Source organism: Nyctibius grandis, chromosome W, assembly GCF_013368605.1.
Source record: "Nyctibius grandis isolate bNycGra1 chromosome W, bNycGra1.pri, whole genome shotgun sequence".
NCBI lineage: Eukaryota > Metazoa > Chordata > Aves > Nyctibiiformes > Nyctibiidae > Nyctibius > Nyctibius grandis.
The window spans coordinates 2,128,309-2,142,819 of NC_090694.1; the positions used below are offsets into that span (position 1 = coordinate 2,128,309).

A 14,511-nucleotide genomic window follows, 5' to 3' on the forward strand; every position below is an offset into this window, starting at 1 on the left:
AAGCTGACAGTGAGGCAAGTTGTTTTCTGTTTAAGAAACTCGAGCACAGAGCCTCACAGGAAATCCCAAATATTTTAAGACACCAGGAAATTCTGACATTTGAGATTGCAGTTCAGTACAAAGATACCTGACACAGCATGGGTACCACAAGCAATCTCACCATAGCATTAGAGATCTGACTGAGCTAATCGCTTTGCATCTCATGTTTCCAAAACTAATATATTTAGCACCAGGTCAAGTGTCCCTACACTGAACTATATTCTTCTGTGTAAACATACCCACAAAACCCTGATTGCACTGAGGACTCGTGCTGAAGACGATGAGCAAAATGCCATTTAGAGTCAATGTGTCTGTACCCAGCATCAGCCACAGGAGTAGGCAATATTCCCTCTCTCCACGCACAGAAGTGGACGGCACGATCTCCTCCTACCATTTGTGCAAGCCCTCCAAACTGTTGACTGTCCAAGATTTTCAGCTGGGACTGTGAAAAGCCTAGCCTTGGCTGTTCTGATGGAAAGTGCTATGAAACTACCAGTGACAGAGATGATTGATTGCTTTTAAGGTTTTCATCATGAGAACTAAAGCATAAAACTAGCTAAGTAAAGAGGACGTGGAAGGACAGTGGCTATCTGTGGGGCTGATGAAAAAGCAAAATGGATGCAAGCAATGGAGGGCAAGGATGACTCAAAGGAATGAGAGGTTAAGTCCACAATTTGCCTGAGGGAGGCATGGACTGCTGAGCAATGAATACACTTGAATTAAAAAAATTAGAAATGAAATGAAAAAGCAATCAAGGGTAAGAATGAGGCACAGCAAAATTAAGAAAATACAAAGCTTTGCACAGCGAATATGTCTGAACCAAATTCAGCAAGTGTACAAACGATCAGTTGGACTTGATGATCTTAAAGGTCTTTTCCAACCAAAATCTTTCTATGATTCTATGATTCTATGATCAGGAAACTCCAATCGGGTCAAAAATAAAACACCAAATTACCAGGAGGTCTGCAACACTGGCCACGGAGGTCAGCGATCAAGTATGTGATAGCTCACAGCTGGGGCCATAGTAGACACAGGTGTAGCACAACTCAGAACAAGAAGACTGGGTTCTGGGTCTGGCTTTCCACAAATGTAGGTAAGAGTGAACTTTGTACTGCCCATACACATGGAGGGCAAGCAGCTAATTTTTTCAAAATTACATAAAATATGTTGATGGCAGGTTATAACAGAGATGTTTTTGAAAGACACGTCACGGGGTTTAAACCACTTTGGATGAAAAGGTTTTGATTTACAGGTATTGGCAAAACTCAACCATTACTTTGTCACACAGAGGCAACAGATGTGTGTAAAGTACAGAGAGCAGAGTTAGCCTAGATATTCAGCCAAATATTCAAAAAGAGCTGTTTGCATGGACAGAAGTAGGTCTGGATCCCCACACAACAGAGTTAGAGACTGAAGCAAGCTGCTACTGGGTATTATATGAATTAGAATTGGGATTTAGAATCATAGAATCACAGAATCGTTTTGGTTGGATTTTGGTTGGACTTGATGACCTTTAAGATCATCAAGTCCAACCGTTAACCCAGCACTGCCAAGTCCACCACTAAACCATGTCCCTAAGCACCACATCTACATAACTTTTAAATCCCTCCAGGGATGGTGACTCCACCACTTTCCTGGGGAGCCTGTGCCAATGCTTGACAACCCTTTCCGTGAAGAAATTGTTCCTGATATCCAATCTAAACCTCCCCTAGTACAACTTGAGGCCGTTTCCTCTCATCCTATCGTTTGTTACCTGGGAGAAGAGACCAACCCCCTACCTCGCTACAACCTTCTTTCAGGTAGTTGTAGAGAGCGATAAGGTCTCCCCTCAGCCTCCTTTTCTCCAGACTAAACAACCCCAGTTCTCTCAGCTGCTCCTCATCAGACTTGTGCTCTGTATTGTCTCTGTATTAATCAGTGAGAATAATGGCCACCTTTTGGCTGGTAAATGGGACACCTATAATTCACCACTCCAGTGCAAGAAGCTTCTTAAGAGCTCCTACAGCCCAACACGATTCAAACCCTGGGCAAACCAACCACTCCTGTGCAGGGTGGGCTTGTGGGAACTGGATTAGGGACTGCCGGGTGGCCACAGCCACAGCGAAAGGGGCAAGCATCTGTAGGTCACTCTGTAGTGACTCACATCCCCCGTGGTTTGAGCTCAGGAGGGACCATGGTGTAACACACCGGGAAATGACACACTCAGGATAATGCAATTTGCACATGTAAAATACTGAAATAACTGACTTTCATTACCTTAATTTACTGTCATCTGGGGAATGGAGAAGGACTGGCAATTCACAGACTAGATCAGCAAGTGTTTTTGCCATCTTTACAGCAGAGGTACAACACCACAGTGCTAGAAATAAAGCAAGTCTAGAGGGAGCAGGGATTGAAACCCTGCCTGTTTTCTGCATCAGAGCCATAGAGAGCACTGCCAGGGACCACAAGAGAGGAAATAATACACCCTCATGCTCTGGTACTAAAACTTCAGCCACTTGATGCTTTTCTTTAAAAGAAAATGAAAATTATGAGTCAGAAAAAAACCTCCAAGTAGTAGAGGATATGATTTTGGTTTTGGGATACTTTTCACAACAGAAGTCTCTGTTGCAGCCTGTGATAGAGCTGTGATTGTTTGCAAATGTTTGCAGAGCTTTAATTTACATGCCATGTACTTGTGAGCTCTCTCCTTTTATTTGATGTGGGGAGACAGGAGCATTATGTAAAGCAAGCAACATCAGCAATAAGAAAGGGAATGGGACGACCAGGGGCGGATGACTTTGCAGGCAGCTGAGTTAATCTATCAACTCCCTGTTTGTTCTGCCCCCTCCATCCCATTGCCATCTCTCCCCTGAGCTCTCCCCCAGCACAGGCTCCGGTGCTCCTCTGACCTATCGGGGAGCTGATTCAGCTCCTTCTCTTTGCAAGGTTAGTTGGGGATGATGAGGATGCCAGCACCCCAGTCCTCAACCCTTTGAAATGCTCTTGGGAACACCCTGTAGCAAGAACAGCATGGCTGGAGTCTCATCTTCTGCTACGCTAGACTAGATCCGGTCACTTTAACGTGATGGCCATATCCCATACATACATATATTGGTGTATAGAGCTTCAAGACGTTGCTGTCTCCTGAAGTTTCCAGTGCTCTTCTCTGAAGAAAACTGACCAAAACCAAGACCTGCTCTGCAGCCCCATTAGCGATTCAGCAAGGTGACTCACGGGTCACATGTCATTTCGCTGGGATAATATTTCACTCTGGTTAGAAACAGAGGGGGCACAGAGCTGTGTGTTAGAGAGATGACTCACTAGGTGACCTTCAGCCTACGTCTGCTGGGAAAAATATTTAAATGGAAAGAGAATTTTAACACTGAAATAGATGGTCTTAGGTTATGGTTAACATCTTCACAGGGTGTTATGAACAGGCCAGAGGAGCACATGCCAGGTATGGGGCAGGAGCTCTCAACTGACATGAGTTGGTTGTAGTTCCTCAAGACCCCAGCTTAGGACAAAATAAACTCAGGCCACATGCAGCCTCCATGTCCACATCGCAACTACTGCTGCCGCTGATATAATTAAGATATGATCTTGTCTTATAGCACAGTACAGACTAAATGATCTCTCGAGGTGTAGTCCAGGTCTATTTCTGTGGGTTTATTCGTTATTTGCCAGTGCTGTGCAAAAAAATATCATAAGCTATCTTTCTTATGAGGGTAGGGAAAGGGGTAAAGATGTCTAGGGATTGATTTGCAACTGTAGAATAAAAGCTGCTTCAGAAATACCAAAATGGTGGTATAATCTCAAGTTACGAGAGTCTGATATTAATTATAGGGTACACATACATAGGAGTGATGTTTTATTCTCATTTAAAAGATGTAAACCTTTCAAATAATGCAGGTTGCCTGCATGGGAAGGTTTGCTGTTTCTTGCTGTGTGATTCTTTGAGTTATTTTACATGCCTCCTCTGACAGATCCCAGGGTAATCTTTGTTTAAAGTCTTTGATGGCTTTGAAAATGTGTTCCCCTCACTTGGATGAAAAAAAAAATAGTTTTAAAGGGGCAGATTCCCTTCTTCAGCTGACTCTCACCCTGTACAGAAGTCAGGCTGTTAAAAAAAAAGAGTATTTAGTGAATTCCCTCCCAACAGAATATTGGTATAAAGCAAAGTATTGCTTTGATATTTTTCCCTTGCCAAAGCAGGCAAGGACCATCCTATTGATCTCATGCTACAGGTTGGGAGATGAAGATGGGGACCATTTTTTACTGTAGTAGCAGTTTCCTTATGTAAACCAGGATTATACCCTGCTGGCCAAACAAGAGCTCACAAAAAAAGGCCAGCCCTCAGCTGAGCATCTGATTGAAAAGAAAATTCAGCTGAAAGCCGAGCACTGTAAAGATGAGTCAATATAAAAGCAAGTGGCAGCTCTGGATTTAAGCAGAAGTCCACAGCATTTAACCTACTTTAGCAGATCAATGCAGCAGATTTTTAATCACAGAATCACAGAATCACAGAATGTTAGGGATTGGAAGGGACCTTGAAAGATCATCTAGTCCAATCCCCCTGCCGGAGCAGGATTACCTAGACCATATCACACAGGAACGCGTCCAGGCGGGTTTTGAATGTCTCCAGAGGAGGAGACTCCACAACCTCTCTGGGCAGCCTGTTCCAGTGTTCGGTCACCCTCACCGTAAAGAAGTTTTTTCTCATATTTATGTGGAACCTCCTGTGTTCCAGCTTGCACCCATTGCCCCTTGTCCTGTCAAGGGATGTCACCGAGAAGAGCCTGGCTCCATCCTCATGACACTTGCCCTTTACATATTTATAAACATTAATGAGGTCCCCCCTCAGTCTCCTCTTCTCCAAGCTAAAGAGACCCAGCTCCCTCAGCCTCTCCTCATAAGGGAGATGTTCCACCCCCTTCATCATCTTCGTGGCTCTGCGCTGGACTCTCTCTAGCAGTTCCCTGTCCTTCTTGAACTGAGGGGCCCAGAACTGGACACAATATTCCAGATGCGGCCTCACCAGGGCAGAGTAGAGGGGGAGGAGAACCTCTCTTGACCTGCTAACCACACCCCTTCTAATACACCCCAGGATGCCATTGGCCTTCTTGGCCACAAGGGCACACTGCTGGCTCATGGTCATCCTGCTGTCCACTAGGACCCCCAGGTCCCTTTCCCCTACGCTGCTCTCCAACAGGTCTGTCCCCAACTTGTACTCATACATGGGGTTGTTCTTGCCCAGATGCAGGACTCTACACTTGCCCTTGTTATATTTCATTAAGTTTCTCCCCGCCCAACTCTCCAGCCTGTCCAGGTCTCTCTGAATGGCTGCGCAGCCTTCCGGTGCGTCAGCCACTCCTCCCAGTTTTGTGTCATCAGCGAACTTGCTGACAGTGCACTCTATTCCCTCATCCAAGTCATTAATGAATATATTGAATAGAACTGGTCCCAGTACCGACCCTTGAGGGACTCCGCTAGACACAGGCCTCCAACTGGACTCTGTCCCATTGACCACCACTCTCTGGCTTCTTTCCTTCAGCCAGTTCCCAATCCACCTCACTACCCGATCATCCAGACCACACTTCCTCAGTTTAGCTGCGAGGATGCTGTGGGAGACCGTGTCAAACGCTTTACTGAAATCGAGATAGACCACATCCACAGCTTTACCATCATCTATCCACAGGTTATGTCCTCAGAAAAGGCTATCAAGTTGGTTAAGCATGACTTCCCCTTGGTGAAGCCATGCTGAGTGCCCCTAATGATCCCCCTATCCTTGATGTGCCTAGAGACAGCACCAAGGACAAGTTGTTCCATCACCTTTCCGGGGATGGAGGTGAGGCTGACCGGTCTATAGTTCCCCGGGTCCTCCTTCTTGCCCTTTTTGAAGACTGGAGTGACATTCGCTTTCCTCCAGTCCTCAGGCACCTCTCCCGTTGCCCACGACTTAGCAAAGATGATGGAGAGTGGCCTAGCAATGACTTCCGCCAGCTCCCTCAGCACCCGCGGGTGCATCCCATCAGGGCCCATGGATTTATGGACATCCAGGTTGCTTAATTGGTCCCTGACCCAGCCCTCATCTACCAAGACAGATTCCTCCTCTATCCTGACTTCTTCTGGGGCCTCAGGGGTCCAGGGCTCCTCAGGACAGCCTCCAGCAGTATAGACAGAGGCAAAGAAGGCATTCAGTAACTCCGCCTTCTTTTTATCCTCTGTCTCCAGGGCCCCCACCTCATTCATCAGTGGGCCTACATTGCCTCTAGTGTTGGCTTTACCTGCAATGTATTTGAAGAAGCACTTTCTGTTGTCCTTGACCTCTCTTGCAAGGTTTAATTCCAAGGAGGCCTTAGCTTTCCTAGTTGCCTCCCTACATCCTCTGACAACAGACTTATATTCCTCCCAAGTGGCCAGCCCCTCCTTCCATGATCTGTACACCCTCTTCTTCCCCTTGAGTTTGCCCAGCAGTTCCCTGTTTAACCATGCAGGTCTCCTGGTACCCTTCCTTGACTTCCTACTTGTTGGGATGCTCTGATCTTGAGCTCGGAAGAAGCAGTCCTTGAATGCTAACCAACTATCTTGGGCCCCCTTACCTTCTAGTACCCTGTCCCATGGGATTTCCCCTAGCAATTGCTTGAAAAGGCCAAAGTTGGCCCTCCTGAAGTCCAGGGTTGTGATTCTGCTAGCTATTCTGTTCCTGCACATGAGATCCTGAACTCTACCATCTCATGGTCACTACAACCAAGGCTGCCCTCAACCTTCACCGCTTCAACCAGACCCTCCTTGTTAGTGAGGATAAGATCCAGCAGCGCTCCTCTCCTAGTTGGCTCATCCACCATTTGCATCAGAAAGTTATCATCAATGCACTGGAGGAACCTCCTGGACTGAGGATGGCTGGCTGAGTAGGCCTCCCAGCAAATATCAGGGTAGTTGAAATCCCCCATGACAACCAGGCCCTGTAATTGAGAGACTGCTCTCAGCTGCCTGTAGAAGGCCTCATCACCCTCCTCATCCTGATCCGGTGGCCTGTAATAGACACCCACAACAGTATCACCCCTGCCAGCCTGCCCCTTAATTCGCACCCACAAACTCTCAACTCGCTCCTGATCCGCCCCTGGACAGAACTCAATACATTCTAGCTGCTCACTCACATAAAGAGCAACTCCACCACCTCTCCTTAGTGGCCTGTCTTTCCTGAACAGGACATAGCCATCCATGACCACATTCCAGTCATGCGAGTTGTCCCACCAAGTCTCTGTAATTGCCACTAGATCATAGCCCCCCGACCGAACACGGATTTCTAACTCCTCCTGTTTATTCCCCATGCTGCGTGCATTGGTGTACAGGCATTTCAGGGAGCGAGCCGAGCACACCGATTTCACCCCAGGGGGATGGGAGGCCTCCTGGTCTACCTCAACACTAGAGCGTTGCCCCAGTGGTGCAAGCCCAGCTACTACCCCATCCCCCTTCGAATCTAGTTTAGAGCTCTCTAAATGAGCCCTACTAATTCCTGTCCCAGAACCCTTTTGCCCCTACGACATAAACCTTTCCCATGTATTACTGTCAGGTCTGGCGTCTTATAAAACCAGCCATTATCAAAGAACCCAAAGCCCTGCCTGTAGCACCAGTCTCGTAGCCAGGCATTTATAGAGAGAATCCTACTATTCCATCCCACGTCATCACCTGAAAATGGAAGGAGGGAGGAGAAAACAACTTGTGCCCCAGACTCTTTCACCAACCGTCCTAGGGCCTTGTAGTCTTTCTTCATCCCCCTCAGACTACGGGATGCAGCTTCTTCCCCACCTGTCTGGAAGATCAGCAGGGGGTAGTAGTCTGTGGCCTTCACCAGGTTGGGGAGTTTCCTGGTGATATCCCTGATTCGGGCTCCAGGCAGACTGCAGACCTCCCTGTGATGGGGGTCAGCTCTGCATATTGGGCCCTCAGTTCCCTTTAGGAGTGAGTCTCCAACCACTAAAACTCTTCTCTGATTAATCATCACATTAATCCTAAAATAAAAACAATTACCCCAGAGATCTGTATTAAAGTCCCTTAATTATATCTCATTTCATCATCCTTTTTACTCAGGATCAGGAGCTACAGAGGCCAGAGCTTTCCGATGTCATTCTCCAGCTCACAGTTTAACTCTCTCGTTAGGACTTTAGCTGCTACTATGGGGACGAGACATTGGCCTTGCTGAGAGCACCTACACCCATCCTCCTTGGGGGAAAACTGAAAAAGGGAAAAAAAGGTGGGCAGGATCCTGCTTTCCAATGACACGGTACAAAACAGCAGGGGAAGGAGCAGAGAACATTATATGGTAGGTGAAAAATGTGTGAACACCTAGAAATTCAATCTCTACATTCTCCCCTTCCTCCAGCAATGCCAGGACCTCATTAATATCTCATTAAGGGGAAAGAGAGGACTTGACCAGAGGCTGGACCCCTTATCAAATTTCACTGAGCAGAGTTTCTTTCCTGGAGCACCCTCTCCTGCCTGCAGTCCTGCCATCCCCACAGCCAGGATTTGGGCACATGGCCATGGGCAAACACAGGACCATGAGCCTCCATGGCACCCTCCATGGAGAGCTTCAGGTGGGTTTTTAAGGCAAGAAAACCAGCCCATTCCCTGCTTGTAAGGGCAAGTGGCATGGCACAGTTTACAGCCATACTGCGAACTTTTCCATCTTTCTCCCAGAAAAGGGTGCCTTTGTCCACACCACTTATTGGGACCAGTCCCTAGTCTATGCTGTCCCCTGCATTGTGCCCAAGCTGCTTGTTTTAGGTCAGATTCCCCCTGCCTTGCTGGCCTTTACTCATTTCCACCATCTTCTTGAAGAGAAACAAGCTAGCCCTGTGTTATATTTAGGCTTAAAAGCATTTTACATTTACTGGAATAGTACTTCAGGGCAATTTTCAGGTTTCTCTAAGTACGCTAAGGAATTTCTTCCCGCTGCCTTGGGAAGTGGCCCAGAGGCCTGTTACTGTTGCAGATGTTGGGATGCAAAGCAAAGGCTATCACAAAACAAGCAGCATGTTGAATCCTAGCAAGTAAATGGCTTTAGGTTTAGGCAGAGTCCTCAAGCTCCAGCTTGGCAAGCGGCATCAAAGCTATAAATATCCCACTCGCCCTCTGCGAGGATGTTCTCCAAAACCACCAGCTCCACCGTGGTGCCTGGAGGTGCAAGCTATAATGTGTCCAAGGAACCTCACAGCCGGCATCAGCTTCTAACACGGGACTTAACACTGGAGGTTTGTGAAAGAAAAGAGTAATTAAAGGTTACAGCTACCCCTTGCACAGAGCGGACTGGCAATCAAACTGCCCAGGAATGGTCACGATAATGTACTGCAAGGCAGGAGAGTGAGAGAGGGAAAGAAAAAGTGAAAAAGTACCTTCTTGATAATATCATGTATGCTGCTATGTAAATCACCTTTCTATCATTAATAACTGACAGCCTGAGACTGCCACATCCTGCATTTTTATTTCCATGAAAGATGGGAACTACCACTTCCCAACAGAAAGGAGCCAAAGTGCTTTTTCTCCGCACTGAGTGGGGAGAACCCTCTTTGAGACTCTTTCATGTGATTAAAAAAAAAGGAAAAGAAACAACTCATTAAAAGCTGGAATAAAATATTAAATAAACTGTGTTTTCCAGTCAAAGGGACAAAATGTATGCACATCTCCCTGCTTGAGCCCCTTTGATGGCAGAGTGCTCAGAACCAGACTTTCTCCTAGCAAGTCTGGGAATTAGACATCACCCTTTTTTCATTCCCTGCAGCCCGCTGATGACAGGAGAGGCTCCCAGGGCACGAGGCAGGACATGGCCAAAGAGATCACTCACTGGAAGAGTTTTAGTTGCACCTTCTCATCATTTTATCTTTACTTTGCTATTTTTATTTCAATTTCTACTTGGGATTTCTTTTTCATTGCTCTAATCCTGTTGCAGTCATTTTGACTTAGAAAAGCAAGTATTGGTAGGGCTGCAAGACCTCCAGAACAAATGGGAAAACCTGAGAAAATAAGGCAAGATGAGACCTCAACTGGTTATAAAGTCACCCTCTCAACACCAAGGCAGCTTGGTACTACCCTTGTCTACCTAACAGGTTCCTGAAGCCCTCAAAGATGGAGATTTTATACCTCCTCGGGTAGGCTTTTTCTTTAAAAGTTTCCCTTCATGGTTAAATCCAAATCTTTCCTGCTGCAACTTAAGTCCATGACTTCTTGTCATGTCGTGAGTCTTCAGAGAGATGTGTTTATTACCTTCCTTTTGGCAGAAATAGTTTGAGTATTTCGAGACAGTTATCATATCTCCCCTCAATTTTCTCCAAGCCAAACACACACATTTTCTACACCTCTGCTCATTCTTGCTGCTTTCCTTTGGCTCCTTCCGACTAAGTTATATCATTCTGAAAGTGAGGTGCCCAAAAGCAGACAGAGTCCCCCAGCCAAGCCCTCACTGCTAAGCAAGGCACACAAATTGCTCTGTGGATAAACTACAACACTGCTGTCTATACATATTAATATCATGCTTGCTGTTCCCCCCCAGCCCCAGCGAGAAACATTTGCTGATTTGTCAGCATTTTGCTTGCTCTTGGCACAAGGTAAACAACTACATGAGTTGCAAACGAGGCAAGAACCAAAACATTGATCTCTTCTGGCAAAATGCAGCTAAATTCCAGTAAAAAATTCCACAGCAGCTGCCTACACTACTGAAACCCACTTACCTCAAAGCATGTAAGAGAAACATTCCCCTTTATAAAATCATACAAGTCGTAAAACCTCAAACTAGATTTAAGTAAAATAAACTCTGCATAGGTCAAGGTTAAACACTTGAAGATCCCCACTGATGTTTGCTGTAAAAAGAGCAGTACTGTTTTCAGATCAAAGACTGATGTGCTCTACAACAAAGCAGTCTCAGCAGTAATTAATGAGAATACAGTAGTGAAAAAAAAGTGCTCTCTCTGTTATTTGGAACACTAATATTGCCACTTTGATTTTAGGAATTGCACTCGCATGTTTCTTTCTAAAGACATTAAAGTTTAGGCAATGAGCGTGCTACCTTAATTCAACCTCTCAAGCCGTTTCAGCTTGAAGTTACACAGGGTGAAAAGTCTGTATGGTAGGGTCTAATCAGGGGCAAATACTCAGGTGGTACAAGTCAGTCTAGCTTAAGTTAAATAAGACCTAGATTTTTACAACAGCCGAGGACTAAAACACAATCTAAGAAACACACAAATCATTATATTCTGCCTAACATTCTCCTTTAATAATCTAACAGACATTATAGATGTCAGATGCACCTTCCCAGATTGACAAGATATTAATATTGTCAGCACAACACCGAGAAGTGGTTTGAACTGGTATAATGGTATGGCTGGATCTCTGTCTCCATTCAGTCCGATCAGACAACTTTTCCTATTCCCTCAAATCCCCCCTTACCTTTTGAGATAGTTTCTCCCATAGAGGATCTGCTGCAGCAAGGTGACCACAGCAAAGGCGCAGGTGAATATGAAGAACAAAGTTCTGTTTCCCAGCAAATCTCTGCTTGACGAAGGGTCAGTGTATCCCATCCTTATTAAAAGCCCCTGAAGCTCTGCTGGGTAAAATGCAGTTCATTGTCACCTTCATGCCCTTTTTGCTGGGAAGCGGAGGGGAACGCTTGCTGGCTTTTCTCTGAGCAATCCAAGGACAAGGTATTCCATTGTTTGTCCCTGCTGCCCCTTCCTTGCCCCTTTTGGATGTTAGCTCCAGGATTGTGCGCAATGGCTTGCTTCCACGGTAAAGTTTCCAGGAGATTCAGACGTGAGTAACATCTAAAATCATCTCTCAGAGTTCTTTCAGCACAGGCAGCCTGTGCTGTGCAAGAGGCATTCTGTTCCCTCTAAGCCTCTCTTGAAAACCCGCTGCTAGCAATTATCTACTTCAATCCCATTTTCATATTCCAGATGGGGGAAGCTGCAAATAAACCAGAAAACTGCAGCCAACGGCAAACACAGAGCTCCAGCAACCCGCGTTGGAAACACATAGTCATCAGCTCTTCTTTGCTTCTGCTCAGTGATTCCAACGAAATGTGCTTGCAAGGAGACGTGACTGGGGTGTGCTATTATTGAACAAGCATGTAACGATCATGAGGATTTCATTCAGTCCCCTGCAAAAAAACAACAGCAGCAATCTGGTCAGGCTAGCAGGAAAGCTGCTTTTTCTGTAGCAGCGTGCCGTCCGTACCATGCCTTCGGTACCGTAGCATTTGCATGCAGAATGCAGTGCCTGTAGTCATACACTGCTCACTGTTTGGGCTCTTATATTTCCCATGGTTCTTCCTCCAGAGTAAGCATAAGCAAGGTCACTGTGCATCTTTTCAAGGACAGAGCTCTCAGTTCCTGCATGCTGATTTATTGGAGGCTCTGAGTAGGCTCACAGCCACAGAGAGGGAGACTGCCTCTCAGTGCAGGCTCTAAGAACCATTCATTTAAAGAGACAAATATTCTGATTGTTCCTCCACCAGAAACAGTTCTCTTTTGAAAGGGTAAAGCAACAAGACCTTGTCCACGGCCATCACAACTCCTCTAAAAATCTCCCCATTGTCAGGAGAGGCTCGATTCAGCTCACAGGGAAATCAATGAGGAGTTTTGTTGCTGGTTTCGCTGGGAGCAAAATCTGCCCCCAAGCCTTAGCTTCTTAAAACAACTTCCAATGAAAGCTTTATCCATGAATGAAACATCCTGTCTAGGAGATTGTTTTGCCTCAATAACAGATGGGCAAAGGATTTTGACAACAAAATGTGGGGAAAAAATCCTTTGTCTAAGAGAATGGGAAGACTTCTGTGTGAATAAATTTTCCAACAGTTAAATCAGCATATGCAAAATGTTCTAGTGTGCCAGCAGCCCAGCTGCGTGAAGCAGCAAACAGGGACTGTTTCTGGACTTTATCTCAGCTCTAATTGGTGCTGCACGGGTAGAAGGGCCAAGGGTAACTTTATGCAACCCTTTCAACCCCGTTCCTGAAGCCAGGGAAAGTCCTCAGCATGACCTATGGCAATTTAGGCAAGAATCAAGGGCTAAAGCAGGCTTTGCCTTACCTAATTTTAAGCAAAAGTAACAAAAGTGTTTAAGGTAGGAACCTGGTCACCCTGAACTCCTGCAGGCAGGAACCCCCAGAGGAGATCAACCCTTTAGACACCCTTGACTTTGCAGAGAAGGTGTAGGGATCCAGCCTCTGATACGTCCTTCTTCAGTCCCTTTCAAAGCTCCCAAACATGCCTTTGGGAACCCTGCTAAATGCTTCAATTATCACCTGTGCATATAAAAAGAGTGGTGATCCCAGGTCAGATCAAAGATTATCCATGCCTTGTCCCTGACAGTGGCCAGTGATGGATACACAGGGAAAAGTAGAAGACAAGGGCAAGGACATACTGATATTTACCTGGAAACACTCTCCTACCATTTTGTGGTTCAGGGTCTTCTTGAACCCGGGGAAGAAAAACAATATTTTAGTTAGAAAAATAACTGAGCTGGATGCACTCATTTTCACTGTACTGGGAATAACAGACATACCAGGGGACTGCAAATTAAATAGCAAAAGCAGTTTGATTCCCTTTTGTCAAAGTCATTATCTCTAGAGCCAAATATCCATCAGTTTATGTAAATTTATGTAAGTTTAATGATCAGTTCATGTAAGCCCATATAATACGAGAATGTTTCCATATAGGAACCGTACCATTTAGATGGATCTAACCGCATATGCTTCTCAGTAACAGGAAAAGCAGTATGGCCATCAGAAATCCCAGGCTGGGACCCCACAAGATACTACACAGGCAGATTTGTACGGAGAAGCTGAGAGGTAAGGCCAGTAAGGGCAGATGTGAAGGAAAAGGTACTTAATGTTTGGATTTGTTGGATTTTTACTGATAGCTTTGAAAATCCTCTCCAAGAAATTTGTCTCAGTTGCTCCAGGAGTTATTTTACAATAACAGCAAAGTATCAGAGAGTAGAATTTGGCTTCCTATGACCTTCTATGGGTATAACGACAGTTTTGCAGAACTTTGTATCACCTAAGTTTTGGTGAAAACACTTTCATCCTTTCTTCCTCTATTCCCCTCCATTTAAAGTGATCTTTTTCTTGAGATACCTGTGGTGTAGTGCACCAAACTCATGAGCCTAGCAGCTATTTTTCCTCCTGGACTGATGGTCAGCCTGAGCTGTAGTAAACAGCCCAGAAGCGCCATGTACTCTCAGTCAGTATTTGATTTTCTGTGTCTTCTCATCCTTCTCTGCTACATCGGAGCTGGGCAGAAGATACAGCAGCACCTGAGAGGCCTATGTGCAGGAGAGCTGCATGCCTAAAGCAAAAAGCAAATTACAAAGATACAGGAAAGCTGGAGAGGGACTTTTGACAAGGACACGGAGTGATAGGATGAGGGGGAACGGTTTTAAACTGAAAGGGGGGAGATTCAGATTAGATATTAGGAAGAAATTCTTTCCTATGAGG

The 14,511-nt window shown here is 45.6% G+C and overlaps 1 protein-coding gene across 3 annotated transcripts in view; it reads right to left on the reverse strand.

Moving 5' to 3' along the window:
• Positions 1–12,188, reverse strand: part of LOC137675759 (alpha-2,8-sialyltransferase 8E-like) — a 58,860-nt gene extending 46,672 nt beyond the window's left edge. For all 3 annotated transcript variants that reach the window (XM_068421974.1, XM_068421973.1, XM_068421972.1), the window contains exon 1: positions 11,464–12,188. In XM_068421974.1, coding sequence (XP_068278075.1) covers positions 11,464–11,594 — 131 coding nt within the window. In that variant the 5' untranslated portion in view covers positions 11,595–12,188. The remainder of the gene's footprint in view (positions 1–11,463) is intronic.
• Positions 12,189–14,511: the final 2,323 nt, after the last annotated feature.